A 21,899-nucleotide genomic window follows, 5' to 3' on the forward strand; every position below is an offset into this window, starting at 1 on the left:
AAATGACAATTAAACTTGAGACTTGAAGATTGAGAGTTATGCAGGTTTATCAGCATGAGTTTAGCTACTAATAACAGTTAAAATCATCCCCAATTTTCCCATCAAGCAATACAACAGAGCTGGGGAGATACCTCAGTTGGTGGAGTGCTTGCCCTGCAAGCACAAGGCCCTGGGTTTAATCCCCAGCACTGTAAAAAAAAATAATAATAATAAATACAACCACTATTTTGGTGTTTTCTTCCAAATATATATGTGTATCTCATGAATTAAAAAAAAAATTAGGGATTATGGGTATAGGTCAGTGGTAGAGTGCTTATCTAGCATGCATGAGACCCTGGGGTTTTCATCTCCAGCACTGCAAAAAATAACATTTAGAACCATCCTGTACATGTTTTTAACTTTTCTTTGTTGCATTTAACATTTTCTGAGCATATTCTCCCAATCAGTTATTCTTTTAGGTATTATAGCAAATAGTCTTTTACTATAGAAGTATTTTATATTCACTAGTCCCATGTTATTAAACATATGTGTTTTATTGGATGTTTGTGTTCTTTCCGGTCTTTCAATATTGTAAATACTTTTTTTGTCTTTTTCTGATTATTTCTTCAGGAAAAATTCCTAGACGTTGACTTAGTGAGTCAGAGAGTATAAACATTTTAAAGACTTTCAACACATTCAGCCAAATTGCCCTCCAGAAATATTATGCCAATTTGTTCCCACCAGCAGTTCATGAGAGCACTTGTTTCCCTGAGACCTTGCCAACACTTGGTATTAAATTATGTCATTCAAATCTGTTAATCATTTCCTTTAAAATAATTTTTTATCCTTTTAGTTTAGAAAGAGCTTCTCCAGCCCACAGTCAAATAAATGATTTAATTTATTTTATTTCTTTCATTTTAAAATGACCTTTTGATTGGTATGGAATTTTCTTATGTGATGCAAGATTGATAATTATTATACGTTAGTCTGCCTACTCCACAGAGAGGGGCTGAGCCAGGTACAGAGAGCTGACTTCTTGTTTCTGTCTTCATCAAGTTCTTGGGTCTGTGAATTAGGAATCTGCTAGGGAGAGAGGTTAAAAACATCTTATCACCTTATGTGGGCGGGGGTGGGGAGGGGCGGGGTGCGTTATCACTGTTTAAGGCACACTTTGTGCTGTAAGCTCTTAGGAAGAATTTTCTACATTGCTTCATCTGTCTTGAGACCAGTGAGTTGCAACCTGATTCTACATTCTACTTTCTGATGGTCCTAGTAGTAGGTTGTGTTAGATAATGTTCTAAATTCCTGATGGTCCTAGTAGTAGGTTGTGTTAGATAATGTTCTAAATTCCTAAGTATTTTATGGAAAACACAGGATTAGAATTAGAGGTTACTAGCCAGGCACTCATTTGAGTTGTAGATTGATAAATGAAGCTTTGCACTGTTACCCAATAGAATATTTATCTGTTTTGCTTAAAGATTACTCAGTACTTTTTAACAAAACGTTTAATCTCCCAAAGGATATTTTTTAAGTCCTCTCTTAGTCCTTTATAGTTCTCTTTGTTTTGATTGGTGTCTCACTAAATATATGTATCAGTGAAAAATAATTTGGCATCTTGAAAATAGCTTACTTTTTATCATAAAAGTATTCATTACAGAGGATTTAGAAAATACAGAAAAGTATAAAAAGTAATCTTTATAACCTTTAACAACCTAAATAACCTTTAATATCACATCTTGAAGGAAAAAAACAGGAACATTTTTGTGTCCTTTACAAGTTTGTTTATGCATACAAACCTGTATTGATGGAATTATATTTAATCTTTCTGCACAAAATAATAGAGTATGTCTTTCATGAATATAATAACCCCATTAGATACATTTATAAAATCTATTTCTGATTTATATATTTGTTTTATCATTTAAAGTTCTTTCATACTGCTTTTTATACATTTTTGTTACCTTCCTAGTATCTTGAATAAATTTCTTCATTTAACTTTGTTCTTTCTTGGTTGATAATAAAAGCATTTAAAGGCATGAGTTTTTGCTTTCATGTGGCTTTGGCTAAATAAAGACAATAAAATCTAGAATTTTCTGGTATAAACTTAATGAGATTTGGAGGAAAAGGCAAATATTTGCATTATCTCTAGAATATAAGGCACAAGTTATATATTTAATATCAAACTCTTATAAGTATTATACAATCAAGCTGTTATTCATATATTCCTTATCTTATTTCTGACTAACTAGAATTATCAAAACTGATGGTTAAGATGAAAAAAATTTTAGCCAGTGTTTAGGTGAATCTGAGGTAAAAGATGAGACATGAAGCCACAAAAGATTTTTTTTATGTGTATCAAGACCCCAGGTCCATGATTTTGCACTGTTGTTTACACATTGATTTGTAATTTCAGTGAATCTCTAACTTATCTTAATCTTCCTGCTGTTTTATATTAACACAGAAAAAGTATAATTCATAACTATTGAATAGACTATCTCTGTTTTCTGTTCCTTTAACAGAATATCTGAAATTAGGTAATTTATAAAGAAAAAAGATTTATTTTGGCTCTTGGTTCTGGAGGCTGGAAAGTCTAAAACCAGGTGGTCACATCTGGTATGGGCCATGTTATGCTTCAACTTATGGTGAATGAAAATTGGAAGGAGAAGTTGCTGCATGTGAAAGGTGGAACATGTGTACGAGAGTGAGGGGAGATGTCAGGCTTACTTTATAACAACCGTCTGTCAAGGTCAGCCATCCAGTTTCAGGAGCATGAGAGCTCCCATGAGACTGTATTCATCCATTCACCTCTTACAGGCCCCACCTCCCAATTCTACTACTTTAGGAATCAAATTTCATTATGAGTTTTAGTGGGGGCACAGCATATCCAAACCATTGCACAGACTAGTATCTTATTGTATCCCCACTGTAGACTAATCAGCTAATCCATCGACAACTGTGAATTCAAATAATGATGCATAAGTGACCCATGCCTTAAGAATACAGGAACAATTTTAGCACAGAACTATATAATTAAGGATATATAGTGTTGGACTTGGGTCTTCCTGACTTGCCAATGGTTACTCTCATGACCTCAGGCAGGCCCCTTTCCATTGCACAGTGTTGACCAGAAGTGTGATGGTGGGTGTATTCTGGTCTTGTGCCCAAATGAAACACATGACATTTGTTGTAGATGTTTGGTGCATAACCTATATTATGTTATTGTAAGTGTTTTGCTAAGAAGTGTCTGATTTTTAAATGAAGGATAGGGGTTAAATTCTTTCTGTATCTACTGACATCTGTTAGTTTTTGTGCCATCATATTGCTTTTTTCTCCTTTATTTTGTTACTGAGATGAATTACAATAACAGATTCTCTAAAGTAGTCCTTTGTTAAGTCATCTTGGCATCCTTGGGGTAAGTCTTAATTCTTCAGTGCTCAGTCATTTCACATTGACATTTTTGCCCAGAATCTTCACATATGATTGCTTTAAGCAACTGTAAAAGTGACTGTTCTATTTATCACCAGCAGACTGTTTGGTGATTGAACTTTATCCCTCAAGCATCATATTCATCCACTGTAAATATTGACAGAAGAAGTAGATATGATAAAAGAACAAAGTCATGTATTCACAAATGGAAAAGCAATGCCAACCCATCCTATGATCTAATAGTTAACAGATTTACTATACCTGATAGAGTTAATAGATTTAGTGAATCTATAGAAGTTTCAATTCAGATATGTTACTTAATGACTCAGAAGTAACTCTGAAGTCTTCAAACATACTTCTTTTTGAATAGTATGTGGTTCTTTTCCTCATGAAATAAATAGAAAATCGGTAGAATTTTTTACAATAATTATGTATTTGTTTCATAGGACTTTTTAGCAGTTCACCAGTATCTCCATTCTTTTCATCTTCTCTGATAGACACTCTATACAATTTTTTCTGGCAACTTATGTAACACACTTCTGTACAGTTTTGAAGAAGGGTGTGGTTTCCATAGGACCCCAAAGCCTCAGCCTCCTGTGAACCATACAAGTACCCAGGTGCCCCCTGTAGCCAGAAAGCAGCTTGGAGTTGCTTGGAGTTATTTTTTTCCAGCCCCTGACAACTCAGCTTTAATTTGTTGTTGTTGTTGTTGTTTTTATTTGAGACAAGTTCTCAGAGTGTTGCCCAGTCTCATTTCAAACTCCTGGACTCAAGGGAAGCTTGTGCTTCAACCTTCTGAGTAACTAGAAATACAAGCATATGCCACTGTACCAGGTTTAAATTTTTTTACTTTCACCTTTTTTCAGTTGTTTGGGATCTTGATTTTAAAATAGCCTACCTTGGCTAGGTTTGAAACTTTAAACATTTTAAAGAAAAATACTGAGGCCTTAAAGCTTATAGTTGGTATCCTTAGAAACTAATGGTTTCTGTTCTGCAGAAACTCATGGTTCTCTTCCAGCAGAGTAAGAAGATTATAAATAATCATTCACCATGAGTGGTCTGGGGAGCCCAGTAGAGTTGAAGCAGTATGTGACCTATGTAGGGCCTGAGACCAAAATGATTAGAGCAGCCTTTGGTCAAAGATTGCAAAACTGGAATTTGAGAGAAGATATAATGAGTGAATAATCCTATAGCCCTGACTTCAGAATAGAAGTCTGAAGGACTTAAGAGATCTTAAAACCTGATTTAAGTATTAAGGTGGTCCAGTGGAATCCTTAGGTGATGCCTTGGACAATATGAAACAGAAAACCCCACTGTCCATGACGTAAACCAGTTGACACTCGTTGCTTCCATATTTTGAGGTCAGGAATGCAGACAGTTGCTAGCAGTGGTCTAGGGGCTCCATAATTCCAGGACTGGGGGCTGGTAGCTCTGTTCTATTATTCTTAAGCCTCCTACCAAGGGTACAGGGTAGCTCAGCTTCTTTGGGCCGCTTGACCCCACATGTCGTGGCTCCAGGCAGAGAATGTCTCCTCTGACCTCTCAGTTCTATCAGTAGAACCTGATGCTCTGGAAGCTTCCCCCAATTTCTTTCCCTTTATGTCTGATTGGTCAAAATAGTACCACATTTGCATCCCAGCCCACCTGTTTTGAAATCACAAGTTCATAGCCTGATTCTTAAACAAAATTGAGTTTCCCATAGAAAGAGAGAAGGGGAGTGACTTTTGGGTGAATTGTGAGTACCGTTTGCCAACCTACCCGTAGTACTCCATATTTTTACTTTTTTCCACAAAGCACTCATAGTAATCTAATCATGTACATCCTTCAGTGGTTTCCCATTGTACCAAACACTTCATTCATGCTCAGAGCCCAGCAGCTTGGCATCCTTATACTCTAGCCTCAGCCCCTCTGCCTTTCTCTTTGCCAGACCTGGCTAGGTCGGGTCCTTGCCTGCCTCTGGCTATTTGTTTAGTAGTCTCTCTGTCTCTCTTGCCTGGTGCTTTCTGCAGCTTTCAGTCTCAGCTACAGGGACACTTCTTCAAAGAGGCCTTCAGCTCTGTTAGGTCATTATCTCATGGACTCTCATGGCTTCTCTCAATAAATGATACTATCCTAGATCCCCAGGATCTGTGTGTGAAACCCTTTGCCCTTCACAACTACTCAGGATGTACTTAGAAGTGTTGGCGAATCTGTTGAGTAGAGTCGAGGGGAAGTTTAGAGAATATTTGTTTCTCCTGCCTAAACGATAGACTGATGCTATGTGAGAATGGTTAAAGTTACTTAACCAAAGACTTGGAAATTCCAATTGAGACACAATTTACCCCATTTTCTGGCTACAAAACATCAATGGGGAGGAAGGCAAGGGAGGAAGTTCTGTAAACAAGACCTGTTCTCCAGCTTTCCTGTGGAAGCCTGGAGGAGGTAGATTCAAGAGGAGGCACCTCAGGATGGCAACATGAGAGAGACCTTCAGGGAAATTTGCCTCAGGCCCCCACTAGTTGCCTGGCTGTGCACCAGGAGCTGAAGCTCATAAAGATTAGATTACACAGCTGGAAGGCCCATGTATCCCTTATTATGTAAGATATAACAGCAACATGGCCCCAAACACAGTAGTTACATGTTGATGTGTATACCAGGTTCTTCCTAGCAGATGTCTCTGGTTTTGAAACTCGGTGAGCAAGAGTGAAAGCTGAACTTTGGTGGAGAAGAAATGTGGTCTTGAAGGGGGATTAGAATAAGGAACACTTGTGACTTTGCCCCTACACTTAATTGTGGTTTCACTAGAGGAGGTTTTTTTCTCACTGTCGACCTACATGGACTGCCCCCTTTTCTGAGCTTCCTTGCCAGACCTTTATCCCCTGTGACAAATTCATTTTTCTCCTTAGTCATGTTGGTGCTTTTAATGCGAAAAGGCCTGAGCACCATTCTTTTCCTTGAATGTGACGTCAGGGCTCATTGTGAGCCCTAGAGTTGCCCCAACATCTCCCTCCTATGTACATTCTTGGGCAGCACTTTAATGGAGCACTGCTACTGCCAGTGCCACTCTGAGCACACAGCCCCTGCTTTTCAACTTGCCTATGAATTGCTAAAGGTGAAATTCAGATTTTTATCCTACATCTTTGAGTTTTCCATAACGGAAGTGGTAATAAACTAGCATATCCTCTTCTCCCTTGGCTGAACAGCATTGCAAAAAGGAAAGAAAAATTTAAACTTAGGCCAGTAAGAATGTAGTATAGCTGTCTGTCAGCAGTATCTATTCACAGAATGGCCAAGAATGAAGCAGAAGTAGTTTTGTAGTATCCAAGGCAGATGTCAAAACAAACATAACACACATTCTTACAGCAAAGTTACTCAGGCTGTTATTCCATGTTTGTTTATTTTTATGCTAGATATAGTTTTAGCATTGTTATTTCTTCCATATATTAGATATTCAGTAAATACTTGTCAGTGAATAAATGAATGAATGAATGGCAAAGAAATTTGCAATGGAATTAAAAGAGACTGCTGTGATTTATCAATATGTTAAAAACAAATTATATCATATTTTAATAATAGCTAGTATTTGGGGGGAGTATTAGGGATTGAACTCAGGGGTACTCAATCACTGAACCACATCCCCAGCCCTGTTTTGTATTTTATTTAGAGACAGGGTCTCTCTGAGTTGCTTAGCACTTCTAATAGCTAGTATTTTAATGCTTTATATGTGCTAGGCACTCTTAGAGTCTTTAGATCATTTAATCATTATAACCTTATACTGTAGATATTGTCAGTATTAACCTAATTAATTCAAAACTGGATTTGACCTCAATATGCCTATCTTTAATCACTGATTTATATGACTTTCTGGTTAGTGAAAGCAAAGAAGAGATAGGAAAATATATGGAGCAGACTTAATGACCCTAAATACCATATGGTCCTAGGCCAATGTTGTTTATTTTCCCTAAGTAAACAAAGCCTCATTTACTAAAAGAATTTTACTTGACTATAATATAGTGGAGAAATTTATGGCAAAAACCTGAATCATCAAGAAATTTTTTGTTTGATTTCTAGCCTGAATCTTGAGAAGAGGTAAGAATGAGTTTACCAGGTGAAGGGGGCAGAGTGGGACTGGGAAATGTCACAATAAGAGAATAGCAAGACCTAAGGCCAGAAAGCCTGACTCCTTGAGGAAGTAAAGCACATGTTTTGTCATTGCGGGAGTACATAAAATGGTCCCTGGAAGTGGACAGGAAGAAATGCCAGCCATGCAGATTGAATTTCATCCTCAAGACAGAGTAAGTCTTGGAAGGATTTTTTTTTTAAATAGCAGTTTTATTGGGATAGAATTCAGAAAATGTACAAGCCAGTAATTTTTAGTATATTCTCATGGTTGTATGTATACCCATCTCCACAATCAATTTTAGGTCATTTTTATTACCCAATAAAGAAACCTGTACCACTTATTACAGTCAACTTTTATGTCCCTGTGACCAAAATATCTGACAAGAACAACTTACAGAAGAAAAAATTTATTGGGGCCTCACAGTGTCACAGGTCTCAGTCCATAGAGGACTGACTCTATTGTTCTGGGCCCAAGATGAGGCAGCACATCATGGGGGACAGGTGTGGTAGAGGGGAGCTGCTCCCCTCATGGCAGCAGGAGAGAGGGTATAAAGAAAAGGGACCACAGAGAAGATGTACCCTTCCAGAGCACACCCCCAAGTGAACCACCTACTCCAGCCACACCCACCTGCCTACAGTTACCACTCAGTCCTTTCAAACTAGGATGGACTGACTAGGTTACAGCTCTCATAAGCTGATCATTCTACCTCTGAATATTCCTACATTAGCAAGAGCTACATATACTAACCATAACATACTTCTTCAATATCACCTTTGCCCTCTCATCCCTTGGCGACCTCTAATCTATTTTGTGACTCTTTGGATTTGAACATTTTATGAAATCATACACTATGTGAGCTTTATCATCTTTTTTTTTTTCACTTAGTGCAGTTCTTTCAAGGTTCACCCATATTGTAGCATGTATCAGTACTTCATTGTTTTTTATAGCTAATATTCCATTGTATGAATCTATCACATTTTGTTTATCCATTTAGTTGATGAACATTTGGGTTGTTTCTACTTCTTTGGCTATTATGAGTACTGTTGTCAATGTTTGTGTATAGCCTTTGTATTCATATGTTTCATTTCTCTTGGGCATATGTCTAGGAGTGGAATTCCTGGTTTATAATTCTGTGTTTAATTTTTTGAAGAACTCTCAAACTGTTTTTCAAAGTGGTCACACCATTTTATATTCCCACCAGCAGTGTATGAGGGTTCCACTTTCACCACATCCCATATCCTCCTCTCACTTGTTATTGTCTTTTTGTGTTAGCTGTCTAAAGTATCTCCTTGTGCACTTCCCCAAAGATGACATTAGCCATTTCCCCAGTGTCTAATGATAGTGAGCATTTTTCATGTGCATGGTTGCCATTTGTATTTCTTCTTTGGAGAAACAATTTAAATCCTTCACACATTTTTTGTGTTACTTGTCTTATGGTTGACTTTAAGAATTCTTCACAAATTCTAAATATAATGCTTTATCACAGCTATAATTTGTAAATATTTTCTCGATTTTGTGGATTATTTTTTACTGTCTTCTAATGTCCTATGAGGCACACTTTTTAAAAAATTTTAATTGTATGAAGTCTAATTTATTGTTTTGTTGTTGTTTGTGCTTTTTGGTTTGAGGAATTTTAAACAAGGAGTGACAGAATCACAGGTTAAGAAAGATTGCTTTGGCCACAGTTAGGTGAGAAGGAATGAAGGACTGAATAGGGAACAGGATGGAAGGGAGGACAAGGATTCATTTAAACATAGGTATTCTAGGAGTTAAGTCCAGTAGGGTTTGATGACCAATTTGATGTTGGGAATTACTGGAAAGAGGTGTTTTGGTCCCTTCACAGTCCCCAGCTTGTGTGGTTGCACGTTTGGTTGTGCTGTTTCCTAAGAGGGAGCATAGAACCTGGAGCAGCTTGGGGAGGAGCCATGTCTATTGAAGTGAAGCAAAGAAGGTATTCAAGCCTGTTCATTGAGTCTCCTGTCAGCACTTGCCTGTCCAGCTATAGATGAACCCTCAGGGTCACCCCTTTAGGCCAAAGAGCCTCCAGGGCCAGAGCTACTTCATTTCCTGTACCTAAGGCCTTCCTTCGACCCTCTGGTCCCTTTAGAAGCAGTAAAACTGTGTGTAATGAGGATGTTCTCCTAGTTACACATTTCACGTTTACTGAGGTTTGTTGAAGAAGGAGGCACTGTTGGAAAGTGTGGGGGTTGGATCTTAACATCTTTCTCTATTCTCTTCCCTCCTAGATGATTTACTTTTTTTTTTTTTTAGTACTTAAGATCATTTTTATCAAATGGACAGTATAATCACCAAATTCATTCAAAAGCCAAGTAAAATGACAAACATGGGCTGTGGGTGTAGTTTAGTGGTAGAGCTCTTGCCTAGCATGTGTGAGGCCCTGGGTTCCATCCCCATATCACCAATGAACAATCAGCAAACAAAAAACTGCAAACATCCTTACACAAGAAGCAGTTACAGAGGGTTTACTTTACAAGCCATGTACCTTGCTATTCGCAACATAACTTATGGACCTTTGCTGTTCTAACCAAACTATCTATACAACTTCAACAATATTGGAATTTATTTAAAATTTATTATAATGACCCAACTCTACATCTGCCTATGCAACGTTATTGATATGTGACTGGACAATGAAATGATATATGAAAGGCAGGGTCTAATTTTCAAAAAAGTTCTTTGCTTGAGAACCTACTAAAAATAACCGCAACACTAAAATATTTAAGCCATATTTTCATCTCGCAACATGCTTTTATTTTGATGTACTGAATTCCTCTTTCTAGGACTTAACTCTGCTGAGGAGAGCTGCCTTCCATAGGGTAGCCACATAGTGTGGCTAATCCATCAGAAGGATAAAGGTCCAGGCTTTGCTTCCATCTGGAACAGTAGTGAGGGGTGTCCTCATTGTGGAGCTTCTCAAGGGTTTAACTGAAGCCTCTGGGTGACAACTTCATGGTTCTGCTTCTTTCTTCTGCATCATGGACACCCATCCCTACCCAGGAGTTCTCAATAAACTTCCTGTCTCCACATCTCCATCTCTAAGTGTTTCTAGGGAACCCGACCTGTGATATAATCTTTTTCCCAAGTTCAGTGTCTGACAATCTGGCTGGGCACTGGGAGATAGTGACACTTCCTAAGATTCTAGGTGGGTCTGATCTCAGAGCTTCCCTGACCATGTGCTCCCAGCACTGCCCCTGGGGGCTGTGGAGCTACCTCTGTTGCCACCTGCCTCTGGCAATTTTAGGCCATCAGGAATGGCTTTTGCTCTCTTTCCAGGGAGTCCTGGTATTACTGGGAAATTCCTTTGAATCTATTTGTAATACACTCTTACAGGCCCCATTTCTGAAGTTGATTTTCTGTTTTTTTTTTTTTTTTTTTTTTTTTTTAATAATGGAATATTCTTTTTTTTCCCCATGTTTTATTTTTTTTTATGTGGTGCTGAGAATCAAACCCAGTGCCTCACACATTAGGCAAGGGCTCTACCACTGAGCCCCATCCCCAGCCACAAGAAGTTGATTTTCAAAAATGAGAGGTGTTTGGAATACATGGAAGAGATTTCTCTTTTCAAGGGAAAAATCACATTGTTGAGTGTCTGATAGTGTAATTCCTGGGCCAGAGAAGCTAAGTTCAAAAGATTTGGATTGCAGGCCGGTAGAAAGGCCAACACAAAAGGCAGACTAGAACTCTTTAACAGTCATGAAAATAAAAGGTTTTGGTCTTAGCTACTTGATACACAGGATTATTCTTTTCAAGTGATTTAATTTCTCCCTCTCCTTGTTATTCTTTGAAATGAGTATTAAAACACGTGCCTATTATTTATCAAGTCCCTATAAGAAGTGTTGAAGCTACTTAAGGGCTTCTGGTATTTATTTCTTTTCTTTAAAATGTTTTTAATAATAATATTTATTATAATTATTTACATAATTATAAATTTTATAAATTTATATATTACTAAGTTGCTTAGGGCCTCAGTAAGTTGCTAAGGCTGATCTTGAATTTGTGATTCTCCTGTCTCAGCCTCCTGTTCTTTTTTAAAAAAAATAGTTTTCTGGAATACATTGTTAAACTTGAAAAAAATTACTCCAAAATCAGGAAGTATAACTGCATTTGAAACAGTAACTGATTTATATAGGTTTACTGGCCCAACAGTCTACACTGAACCTGTCACCATGCCATGTCACCACTCTTTGATACCATGATTATGATGAGCCTACACGCAAGGAACACAGTAGTCTCAAAGGGGCTAGCAGCCTTAGTTGCCCTCAGAGACCTTCCTTGGGGTGCTCAACCTTTGCGTTCCTTTGTTCAGCTGACCCACAGACATCCCAGCTAATCACATGCATGTTTCTAGACCTTAGATAACATGCCTCTGCCTGAGTATTCCCAGCAAAGGCAGTGTACTCTGCAGAAGGCCATGAGCTGCCTGAGCATGTACGACTCAAAGCTGCCTTCCCTTACTGCACTCCAGATCCTTTCCTACTTTAGCCTTCTATATATAAAATGTTGTGACTCTTTCTCCTTAAAATTGTCTTCTATTTCACAAAATAGCTATTGTTAAGATTATAAGACTTCTGGCTTTTTCCACAAATTGTTTTTTTCTTGGTTGAATGGACCTGTATTATTATTCATATTGTATACATAAGCCCATTATAAGAGAAAGAATGACCCTTATTAAGTGCTTACTCTGTACCAGACACTGTGATAAACTTTCTGAGTACATTATATTATTGAACCACCCCATTGTTCAGGCAGAGAGATTAAAATAATAAAAGGTTTGATTTGGTAGATTTAAAACCTGGTAGTCCAGCTCCCAGAGTCTGCACCCTTAGCCATTTTAATGAACTTCAGCAGCTTTCAAATATTTTGACCACAAATTATGCAGTGATATAGTCTGCATCACAGTTCAGAGCCATACATTTTTACGATTGAAATACAAGTTTCACAGAGGAATGCTGACCCTTAACATAGGCAGCGTACTTTGTTGGTTCTCATATTGGTTTTCTTTTTAAAATTTTTTTTTAGCTGTAGATAGACAAAATATCTTTATTTTACTCATTTTTATGTGGTGCTGAGGATCAAACCCAGGGCCTCACATGTACCAGGCAAGCACTCTGCCACTGAGCCCCAGCCCCAGCCCATCATATTGGTTTTCTTTCTTCTTATTACTTACCTGCTTCCTCCCTTCTTCCCTTCCATTCATCCCATTCATCCTTCCATCTATCCATCCACCTATAGCTTTCCAAGTGAAAAACACTGCATGCAGTATTGCCATTCAATGTTTGTTCATTCATTCATCAACTACTCATTAATTGCCTCCTCTGTGTCTGACCCTCTACAAGCACAGGGAATACAGTGGTGAATAAAGCAGACAAGGTCCTTGTCCCCATAGAATTGATAGCCAGGAGGTTTTGCACATGAAATGCAATTGGAAAATGCAGATGAAGACCCTCAAACCCCTCCCCTCAAAAAAAAACCTGTGAAGAAATCTATGAGGTATCAAGTTTAAATTACTCCCCTAAATATACAGCTATTTAATAATGTCAATTAAAGGACTATAGAAAAGGGTCAATGATGTTTATTGCAGTGTTGTTCATAATAATAAATTAATTAGTATTTTCAGACAGGGGAACAATAATATGCAGCAATTAAAGCAATGACCTAATGAGATGAGTAGCAATATGGATACCTCTCCAAAACACAGTTAAAAACAGGTTACAAGAGCATAATAAGAATTGTACAGGATAAAAGCATATTACTTATTATATACTGCAGTATAATAAAACATGATGTATCATTCGTATAAAAGTTTTTAAATATCCAGGACAATACTGTGTATTATCATAGGGACATGTATGTATTATAAAAGTAGAAAACCTTCAAGGAATGACCACACATCAGTTTTGGGATATTGCTTATCACTCTCGGAGGTGGGAGGGAAGGTTGGTGTGTTAACAAATATTAATAAAGTAAAAGACTTATTAGCAAATGTGGCAAAACTCAACTATTATTAAGTATGTCTGGGTTATTTAATTGGTGTGCTTTTCTGTGTTAATTATTATAACTAGTAATAATTAAAAATTAATAATTATTAATAATTATTGTAATAATTATTACAATTAGTAATATTTTAAAATTATTAAAAATTGAACAGGTGAAATGACTTTTATGTGCCCTCCTCTGTTTCTGGTGCATGCACATTTCTATATTCTTTGCTTTCTATCACACTTGTGTTTAATTTCTCCAAAGAAACACTGCAACAAGTATCTTATGGTTGAGATTTGGGGGATTTGCAAGTCAGATTTCAGAGCATTTTGTATCTCACCAGCAGAGGGCACTGCTCCACGGTGGATATAAGACAGGGGCAGCCACACCAGACATCCCTCCCCTTCTATCAGTGTAGTACCAGTGCCTCTTACAGAAGCAGTGTTCTACCCTGGTGTGGGAAAGTAAGTTATTTTAAGTACTTGTAGTTTCTTTCTGTTTATGAAAAGGGACACAGAATCCAGCCATTTGGACATACACATCATGTTTTCTGAACAATTACAGCCTGTCTGTTTCTCAGGCTAAGACTGCAAGAAACATTACATGCTAAGAGCATCTTTTGCTGTTGCATCAGTGAGCCTTGCTACTGCTTTGTGGGGAACTTCTTTGCCATTAAACTAAATGGGGAACCTTTTTTGTTCTAGATGGAAAAAGATTATTCTTACCTGAAGGAGATCTGTGATCATCAAGCAGAACAACTGAGCAGAACCAGCCTAAAACTGCAAGAGAAAGCATCAGAGAGTGATGCAGAGATAAAAGACATGAAAGAAACCATATTTGAATTGGAAGATCAGGTGGAACAGCACCGGGCTGTCAAGTTACACAATAATCAACTCATTAGTGAGCTAGAAAGTAAGTAAAGTCATGTCCAGGTGAAATGTGTAATAGGCCTGAGTAGGATGCTAAAGAAACTGATGTTGTCAGGTGACTGTGGAAGAGTTTCTTAGGATGTGTGTGTTTGGGGTTTACGAAGAGTCTTTTCAGTGCTCTGTAATCTCTCAAGAAGAATGGCACTTAAGAAATAATCATTAATTTCTTAAATTAAGTCAGAAAATGATGACAGAAGAGATTGTTGACCATGAGTCAGTGCATAGGGCAACTATGAAAAGGAATAGGTAGGTGCATTTCAGATGTGTTACGTACCGGTATGCCTCATGAAGCAGAGCCATGGTACTGCCTCTGTCTCAAGACAGATACATGTGATATATACTGTCACCTAGAGTCTGTTTTGAGTTTTGTGTGAGAGTTCACATGGACTTTTCCTAAGGATAGTCCCCAGCGTATGAGAGGGTTATTCAGAATAAATTGTTTGCTATACTCATCAAGTACAGACAATGTGTTGTCCTTTGGATCTGAAGGATAGAGGTTCAGACTGGAATGAACAATGTGTGCCCTTGGTCTAAGGGAGAAAACAAGTCCAACATGTGTCCCATTGATGGTAGGATATCAGCTAACAGATGTTGGCCACTTGTCCTAAAGAGACATCAATATATGGTTTATTTATAAGCTTTGCTTGAATAGGGAAATATTTTAAAGCGATTAAATATTGCCTACTTTGTCCAAATAAACCTTATAAAATTATCACATATAATATTTTTAGCTTTTATAACTAAAGAATGAATACACAAAGCTTTTAACAACACGAGAAATGGTTAAAAATAGCTTAGTTGCCTGAGAAGTTCCCCTTTGGTTGATCCTCATTATTCACAGATTCTGTGTTCATGAATTCACCTATTAACTAAAACTTATATGTAATTCCCATATGATTACTCATGATGCTTTCATGGTTATTTTTGGACATGCACAGAAAGGTAAAAAAATTAGAGTCATCCCAACACTTACATTTCCAACTGAGATTAAAAATACCCTGTCTTCTTGTCTCAGTTCTGATACTGTATATAAGTGTCCTTGTTACAGTCTACTAGCACCATGTTTTTAAGCATTTTTGTGCTTGTTTTTGGTGATTTTGCTGTTTAAAATGCACACACACACACACACACACCCTGTGTAGTGCTGAAGTACTTTCTACTGACCCTAGGTGTAAGAAAGTTGTGATGTGCCTTAATGGAGAATTTTGTGTGTTAGATAAACTTGGTTCAGGACTGAGTTTTGTGCCATTGGGCATGAGTTCAATGTTAATGAATGAACAACCTAGTACATCCAGAGAAAGAGGAACTTCTTCAATCTGCTCATAAGGCTGCTCTGGAAAGTGCTGATAAAGCTATGGAGTGCAAGATAAAGCTATGGAGAAGATAGAAAAGGAATAAATTTGTGGATATGTGAGATAGAGGCCAATAAAAAGTGTAGCAGGCAGCATTGTTGCAATGTCAAAAACCAAAGAAAGCGATACTTTCATATCGCTTAAGATCAGGATAGTGTTCAGTCCTTCTCATTGCACACCCAGAAGGTGTGAGAAAAATTAAAACTTGTTAGCAAGAAAGGTTCTTCAGGTTACAGAAGAATTTTTAAAATACCTTTCCAGTGTCACAAAGAAAAGGGAAGAGCATGTTTCTAACATGTTTAACAACATGTTCATTTGGCAAATGAACCTATGTAATGCAAACAGCATTTCAGTTAATGAAAAATGTTGGGACCAGAGGCTTGTAGGAACCTAACTCTGTATTTCCCCAAGGAGCAGAGATTCAGTCTTTGCTAATTGAGTGAGCTTGGCAACTTTACGTAGCTACCACAAATAATGAAAATTGCGCGCTCTGTGCCTGTGCATTTAGTTACAGCGCCTATTCCATTCCTCCTTAGACATGATGCACTGTAGCACCTTGGCTCTCAGTATCACCCAGGCTCAACAGTGGTACTAGGATACAATTAAAGAGTATTTCCAAAGAACACTGCCCTTGAAAAAAGTAAAGTCAAAGGAGATCTGTTTTGTTCGGGTTTCGTTTTTATAATATATTGCTATTGAGAATATGGTTGTATTGTCCTTAAATTCTTAAGAGTCAGTCCAGACACACCAGAAAAACCAGTATGTAATTAATGTCCACAGCAAATTTCAGGCCCATCCCCAGTGGTTATATCATAATCTACCCAAGACTGAAAATAACAGAGCATCTTTTAAGATGCTTTTAAACTTCTATTAGGAATATTAAGGTATTAAGGTGTATTTTTGTTAGGAGAACCAGGCACACTCAATTCCAGCCCTAATCACTCCTTCAGGTAAGATTCTTGACAAAACAGACAGAGCAATAAAAAGAAGCAAAGGAGGATTTTCTTACTCTTTAGGCATTGATCCCAAACACAAATTCTTAGGCTCCACCTGCTGATTTATAACTCTGGAATAGGACATAACTCTAAGGATTTTTTTAACCTCTAGTGATTCTGATTCATATTCCTTTTTTTTTTTTTTTTTTTGATTCATATTCTTAATAGAAAAGTGCTGCTCTAGAATAGAGAAACTACTCAGGAACTTTAACTTTGTGACTAACATGATGAGAACATTTAAATGGCTCTGATAGCAGCATAGAGCAAATTGGAGACCTGGAGAACCAGTGATGAAAGTTGTTCTTAACTAGGGAGAGGTGATCAAGCCCTTAGAATCAATTCTGTCTGTGCGCCGAGATTCTGGACCCATGGGTCTAGAGCTGGTGTCTTACAAATCTGTGCTTTTGAAAAGTGCCACATGTGATTCTGAGATTTAACTATGATTAAGAACTGCAACTCTGGAAATGTATTTCAGAATCACAGGAGTAATAACCAGTCACATCCTCTATTATACAAAAGCCCTCTACCTTTCAGTGATAGACTATTCAGGATGATTGTGTGCAAATAGCAGGGAGGACCAGCACAATTGTATAATTGTAAATGGCTGTTGAGGTCTTCTCCTATAGTGCCATATGGTGGTACTTCTGACAGTATATCCTAAATAAACACTACTTATTTCCCAAATTATCCCATTCCCCATCTTAAAGGAACCTTCTGCTGCTGTCTCCCCATATGCAGGGTGCTAAAAATTGAATTCATGGTAGAAGGGATGAATTTGCCCTATTTTGGCCTCTGGAGCTATCCCTTTGCTACCCAGCTTACTTTCTCCCTGAAGTCTTACAACTTTTTCAACTCCTTTCTCAATCACTTACTTCTAGGCAATGTGATCAAGTTGGAGGAGCAGAAGTTAGACTTGGAACGGCAGCTAAAGACCCTGACAAAACAGATAAAGGTGAGTGTGGGTTACGGTTATCAACAGGGAGCCTTCTCCATTATCTCACTATAATTGTTTCCCAAAGTTTGGAAACATTGAGAAAATACCAATTGCTCTTTCTAGTCTCCTTTCTCATGGAAAATTTCAACAGTTTGAGCCTTCTTGTTGGCAGGAAGTAAAGTGAAACCAATCAGTTTTAGGATGGAGAACTCTGTGACTTGAAGATGGAATTTCCACCTGTGCCTCTTCGTAGTAGACCATTAATGCAGGCCTCATTGCTGGCCATTCTTTCATGGTGACTGATATGGTGATTCTAGGCCCTTGCCTGTATACTTGCTACAGCAGGCATCTCTCACAGGTTTGGACTCTGGCATTTTCAGGAGGAGACAGAAGAATGGAGGCGATTCCAGGCAGACCTGCAGACTGCAGTGGTTGTGGCCAATGACATCAAGTGCGAGGCCCAGCAGGAACTGCGCTCTGTCAAGAGGAGGCTTCTGGAGGAGGAAGAGAAGAATGCCAGGCTACAAAAGGAGCTGGGGGACATGCAGGGCCACAGCAGGTGGGTCACAGGCAGAGCACCACCTCTGTGAGTCTGATGAGCACCTGAACAGTACTTTGGCTTCTCACTTTATCACTGTGCATGAGGCTGTGTTATAGAGACAAAAGCTTTTGTGTCTCTCTGTGCCAAATTCTGTGATGTCTTTTTTTTTGATCAGTCTGTCATTAACCATGCCACTACCTTACTAGGAACTTTCCATCCAGGGTTCAAATCACTGCTCCCATGGGCTATTTCATAAAGGGCTGACATAACCCACTTTATTAAAAAGGATAAATGTGGAAAACAAAAGATCTGGCCAATTCATGACTTTCCTTCTGTTCTTGGGGTAGAATGGAGACCATACAATGTATTAGCTTAAAGGTCCTACTGAATGGACATGTTTAAGAGGAGGGTGTTCCTAAGGTGAGCTTAAAACTAATTATTATTTAAAATTTAAAGGGCGGGGGACAGATAAAATTAATAAACAATATTTTAGGCTTTCACTAATAAGATATTATCTTTCTCCAATCAGAAGTCACTGTTCTTAACTTCAAAGTTCTTGAATATTAGGAAATTATTTTGAGTTTTTAGATGTCTTTCAAATATAAAATTTACTCTTATAAAATCAGATTTAGTAGGTTCTGAATTTTGATGTGTTCAGTTTACCCGGATCTTGTTTTCCAGGATTAGAAGTTTGTTGGCTTGCTTCTGCACCTTGAGGTCAGGTATTCTATGATCGTGAATGTCAGGACATTGGAAAGAGTGGATTTCTTCTTCTGAGAATTCAGTTTTGATTCTGTCATCAAACCTGCTCTAATTAATCCCTTGCTCCTTTGTCATGACTTTTTATAAAGGGGCCTCTAGAGAAGGAATAATGTGTAAAGTTCCACACTTCAGTCTTGAAAAAAATCAAAATCATTATTTACAGTCATATCTCTACCCTCTAACCACAGATGTGATTTTATAGAAAGACAGTAGAATAGGAAAACGGAATTTCACTATGTTCCCTATTGAAAGGACTACAAAGTTGTTGTAGTTCACTTTTGTGTCTGCTTTTGTCTATTTGTCTTGCTTCCATAATGTATGTCTTAGGAAGAAGAACTAAGTCATAACTTATGTTGCTTTCTGTCTATGTTATTTTAAAGATAAATGGTAAAAGACAAGCCCTAAGTTTTCGTGGTGTTCCTAAATAGATTATTGTATGAGATGTTGAATTTCTTCAATAGATTCTAAGGTACAGACTTGAGCTCTAACATAATAGGAAATCTCTGTGTGTCCAGGTAGTTCAGGGCTCCATACACTATATCCTGCACCTTCAAATTGAAAGTTACTTTTTCTTTAAAACACAGAATTTCTCTTTTTCTTTTTCCTTTTTTTTTTTTTTTTCCCTAATGGTACCAGGAATTGAACCCAGGGTCATTTTAACAACTGAACCATATCCCTAGCCCTTTTCATTTTTTATTTTGAGACAGAGTCTTGCTAAGTTGCTTAGGATCTCCTGAATCACTGAAATTATAGGCATGTGCCATTATGCCCAGCTCCTGTGATTTTTTTTTTAAACCTACCTTCCAAATCTAGCAATTTAATCCTTTATCACAAAACCTTTCAAAATTTTAGAATTGACACCAGTCAGAAGATGGCACATTACTGTAAATCATTAGGCATCAGAATGTTTCTTGACTGTCATTGTATTTGACTGAACATCAGACAGCTGGTGATTGTTTCTTATCTGATTTTGCACTTGTCTGACATGCTGCTCCCTTTAAAGAGTTGACTGTTTGCTGGGCACAATGGTGTACGCCTGTAGTCCCAACAGCTCAGGAAGCTGAGGCAGGAGGATTGCGAGTTCAAAGCCAACCTCAGCAATTTAGTGAGGCACTAAGTAACTCAACTGAGACCCTGTCTCTAAATAAAATATTTTAAAAAGAGATGGGGATATGGTTTAGTGGTAAAGTGCCCCTGGGTTCAATCCCTGTTACCAAAAAAAAAAAAAGAAAGAAAGAAAAAGAGTTGGCCATTTGAAAGTTACTCAATGATGACCCAGCTACCTCCTGCACCTACCACATGAGCAAAAATGGAAACCAACTAAAAATCATGGAATGAGACGGACATCATTACCCTATGTACATGTATGATTACACGAATGGTATGAATCTACATCGTGTACAACCATAGAAATGAAATGATGTACCCCATTTGTGTACAATGAATCAAAATGGAGACAAATTCTCAAAGCTCCTGCAGCAACTTAGTGTTTCCATTTGACTGAATTAGTACTTGACTGACACTCAATTTGACTTTGACAGTCATCTCATAAGAACTCAAAGGTCATTCTTGGCTCAGCCACAGCCACAGAACTTGCAGAATATTCTCTGATGAGGTCCTCCAGGCACAACTGAGAGAAGGTAAGAGCATCCATAAAGCACTTTGACTGTGACATGGGGTTAACGGTTCATATTCTCATTTTGAACAGATTGGTATTCAAGGAAATTGTTAGAGTCAGGCTGATAGGTGGGCAAATGAATGATGAGCCTAGATAGAAAAACAAATTAGTGTTTGTTACCAACAACTCAGTAACTAAAACAAAGTGGGATATTATTTAACTTACTAAAGATCTTCAGTTCTGTTACATTTTTAGAGATATTTTTGTTTTATTTATCTATTTTTTGAAATGAGGTCTTGCTGTGTTGCCCAGGCTGGTCTCAAACCTGTGCATTCAGGGAATTCTCCTTCTTCAGCCTCCTATGTAGCTGGGACTACACATTCATGTCACCACCCCCAGCTGATATTTTAAAGTAAGAATAACTGATGTTAAGATTCATGGGAAATTAAGGCAGTAGACATTCTTACCAACAACTGGCAGTGTCTCCTTCCTAGGCCTGGTTCCATCATATGTAATAGTGTTTCAAGGTCCCTTTAAACTATGCTGTTCTGAGACTGTTTGGTCAGCTTGTCTTCCTCTAGTGGGAAAGTCAGAAATGAGTGCCAACCCTCCAATTATTTGTTATAATCTTTGAACCTCAGTTCAAAAATCTCTGAATTTTAGCCGTGGCTTATGAGCCTGATCTTTCTGTCACAGAAATTTGAAAGCAGTCTGTTTTATTGGATATATAAATTAATGAATAAAAGGATAATGAAAAACTTACTCAATGTTGGCTTTTTCCATTTTGAACAATTAAGAGAAAGGCATCAAAATGAAGACTTTCATTCAAATTAAAATATCAGATCTAAGTTGGGAGTATAGCTCAGTGGTAGTGTACTTGCCTAGCATTTTCGAGGCCCTGGATTGGATCCGCAGTATGAGGGGGAATGGGGTCATCAGATTGTCTTCCTAAAAAGTTGAGTTCTGAGGCCTGGCAGATACAGAGAATACACAGGCAACCCAGCATCGTGATTCCATGGCCACACATAAACTTTGTTAATGAAGGACGTTGTTGATGAGCAATACATGATATGGGCTTCATGAACAGTGGCAGAGTGACCCATAAGCATTTATTCTCTTGTTCTACAACAGTAAAAGCCATTATTTTTAGGATGACTTATCCAACCCTTACTGTGTTTTTCATATAACACCAAACAAGCATTCATGGAAGATGTCTTAAAAAGAAAGAGATCATTGAAAACACTTAACATTTGTTTCCAAT

The 21,899-nt window shown here is 37.8% G+C and overlaps 1 protein-coding gene across 9 annotated transcripts in view; it reads left to right on the forward strand.

Annotated features, from left to right (window-relative positions):
• Positions 1 to 21,899, forward strand: part of Specc1 (sperm antigen with calponin homology and coiled-coil domains 1) — a 265,322-nt gene that overhangs the window by 144,100 nt on the left and 99,323 nt on the right. For 8 of the 9 annotated variants that reach the window (XM_047545173.1, XM_047545172.1, XM_047545171.1 and 5 more), the window contains 3 exons: positions 14,212 to 14,419; positions 17,662 to 17,735; positions 18,098 to 18,276. In XM_047545173.1, the coding sequence (XP_047401129.1) occupies positions 14,212 to 14,419; positions 17,662 to 17,735; positions 18,098 to 18,276 (461 nt within the window). Of the gene's footprint in view, positions 1 to 14,211; positions 14,420 to 17,661; positions 17,736 to 18,097; positions 18,277 to 20,561; positions 20,661 to 21,899 lie in introns of all 9 variants that reach the window. The other variant, XM_047545179.1, reaches the window with a different exon arrangement.

This window comes from Sciurus carolinensis, chromosome 3 (assembly GCF_902686445.1).
Source record: "Sciurus carolinensis chromosome 3, mSciCar1.2, whole genome shotgun sequence".
NCBI classification, from domain to species: domain Eukaryota; kingdom Metazoa; phylum Chordata; class Mammalia; order Rodentia; family Sciuridae; genus Sciurus; species Sciurus carolinensis.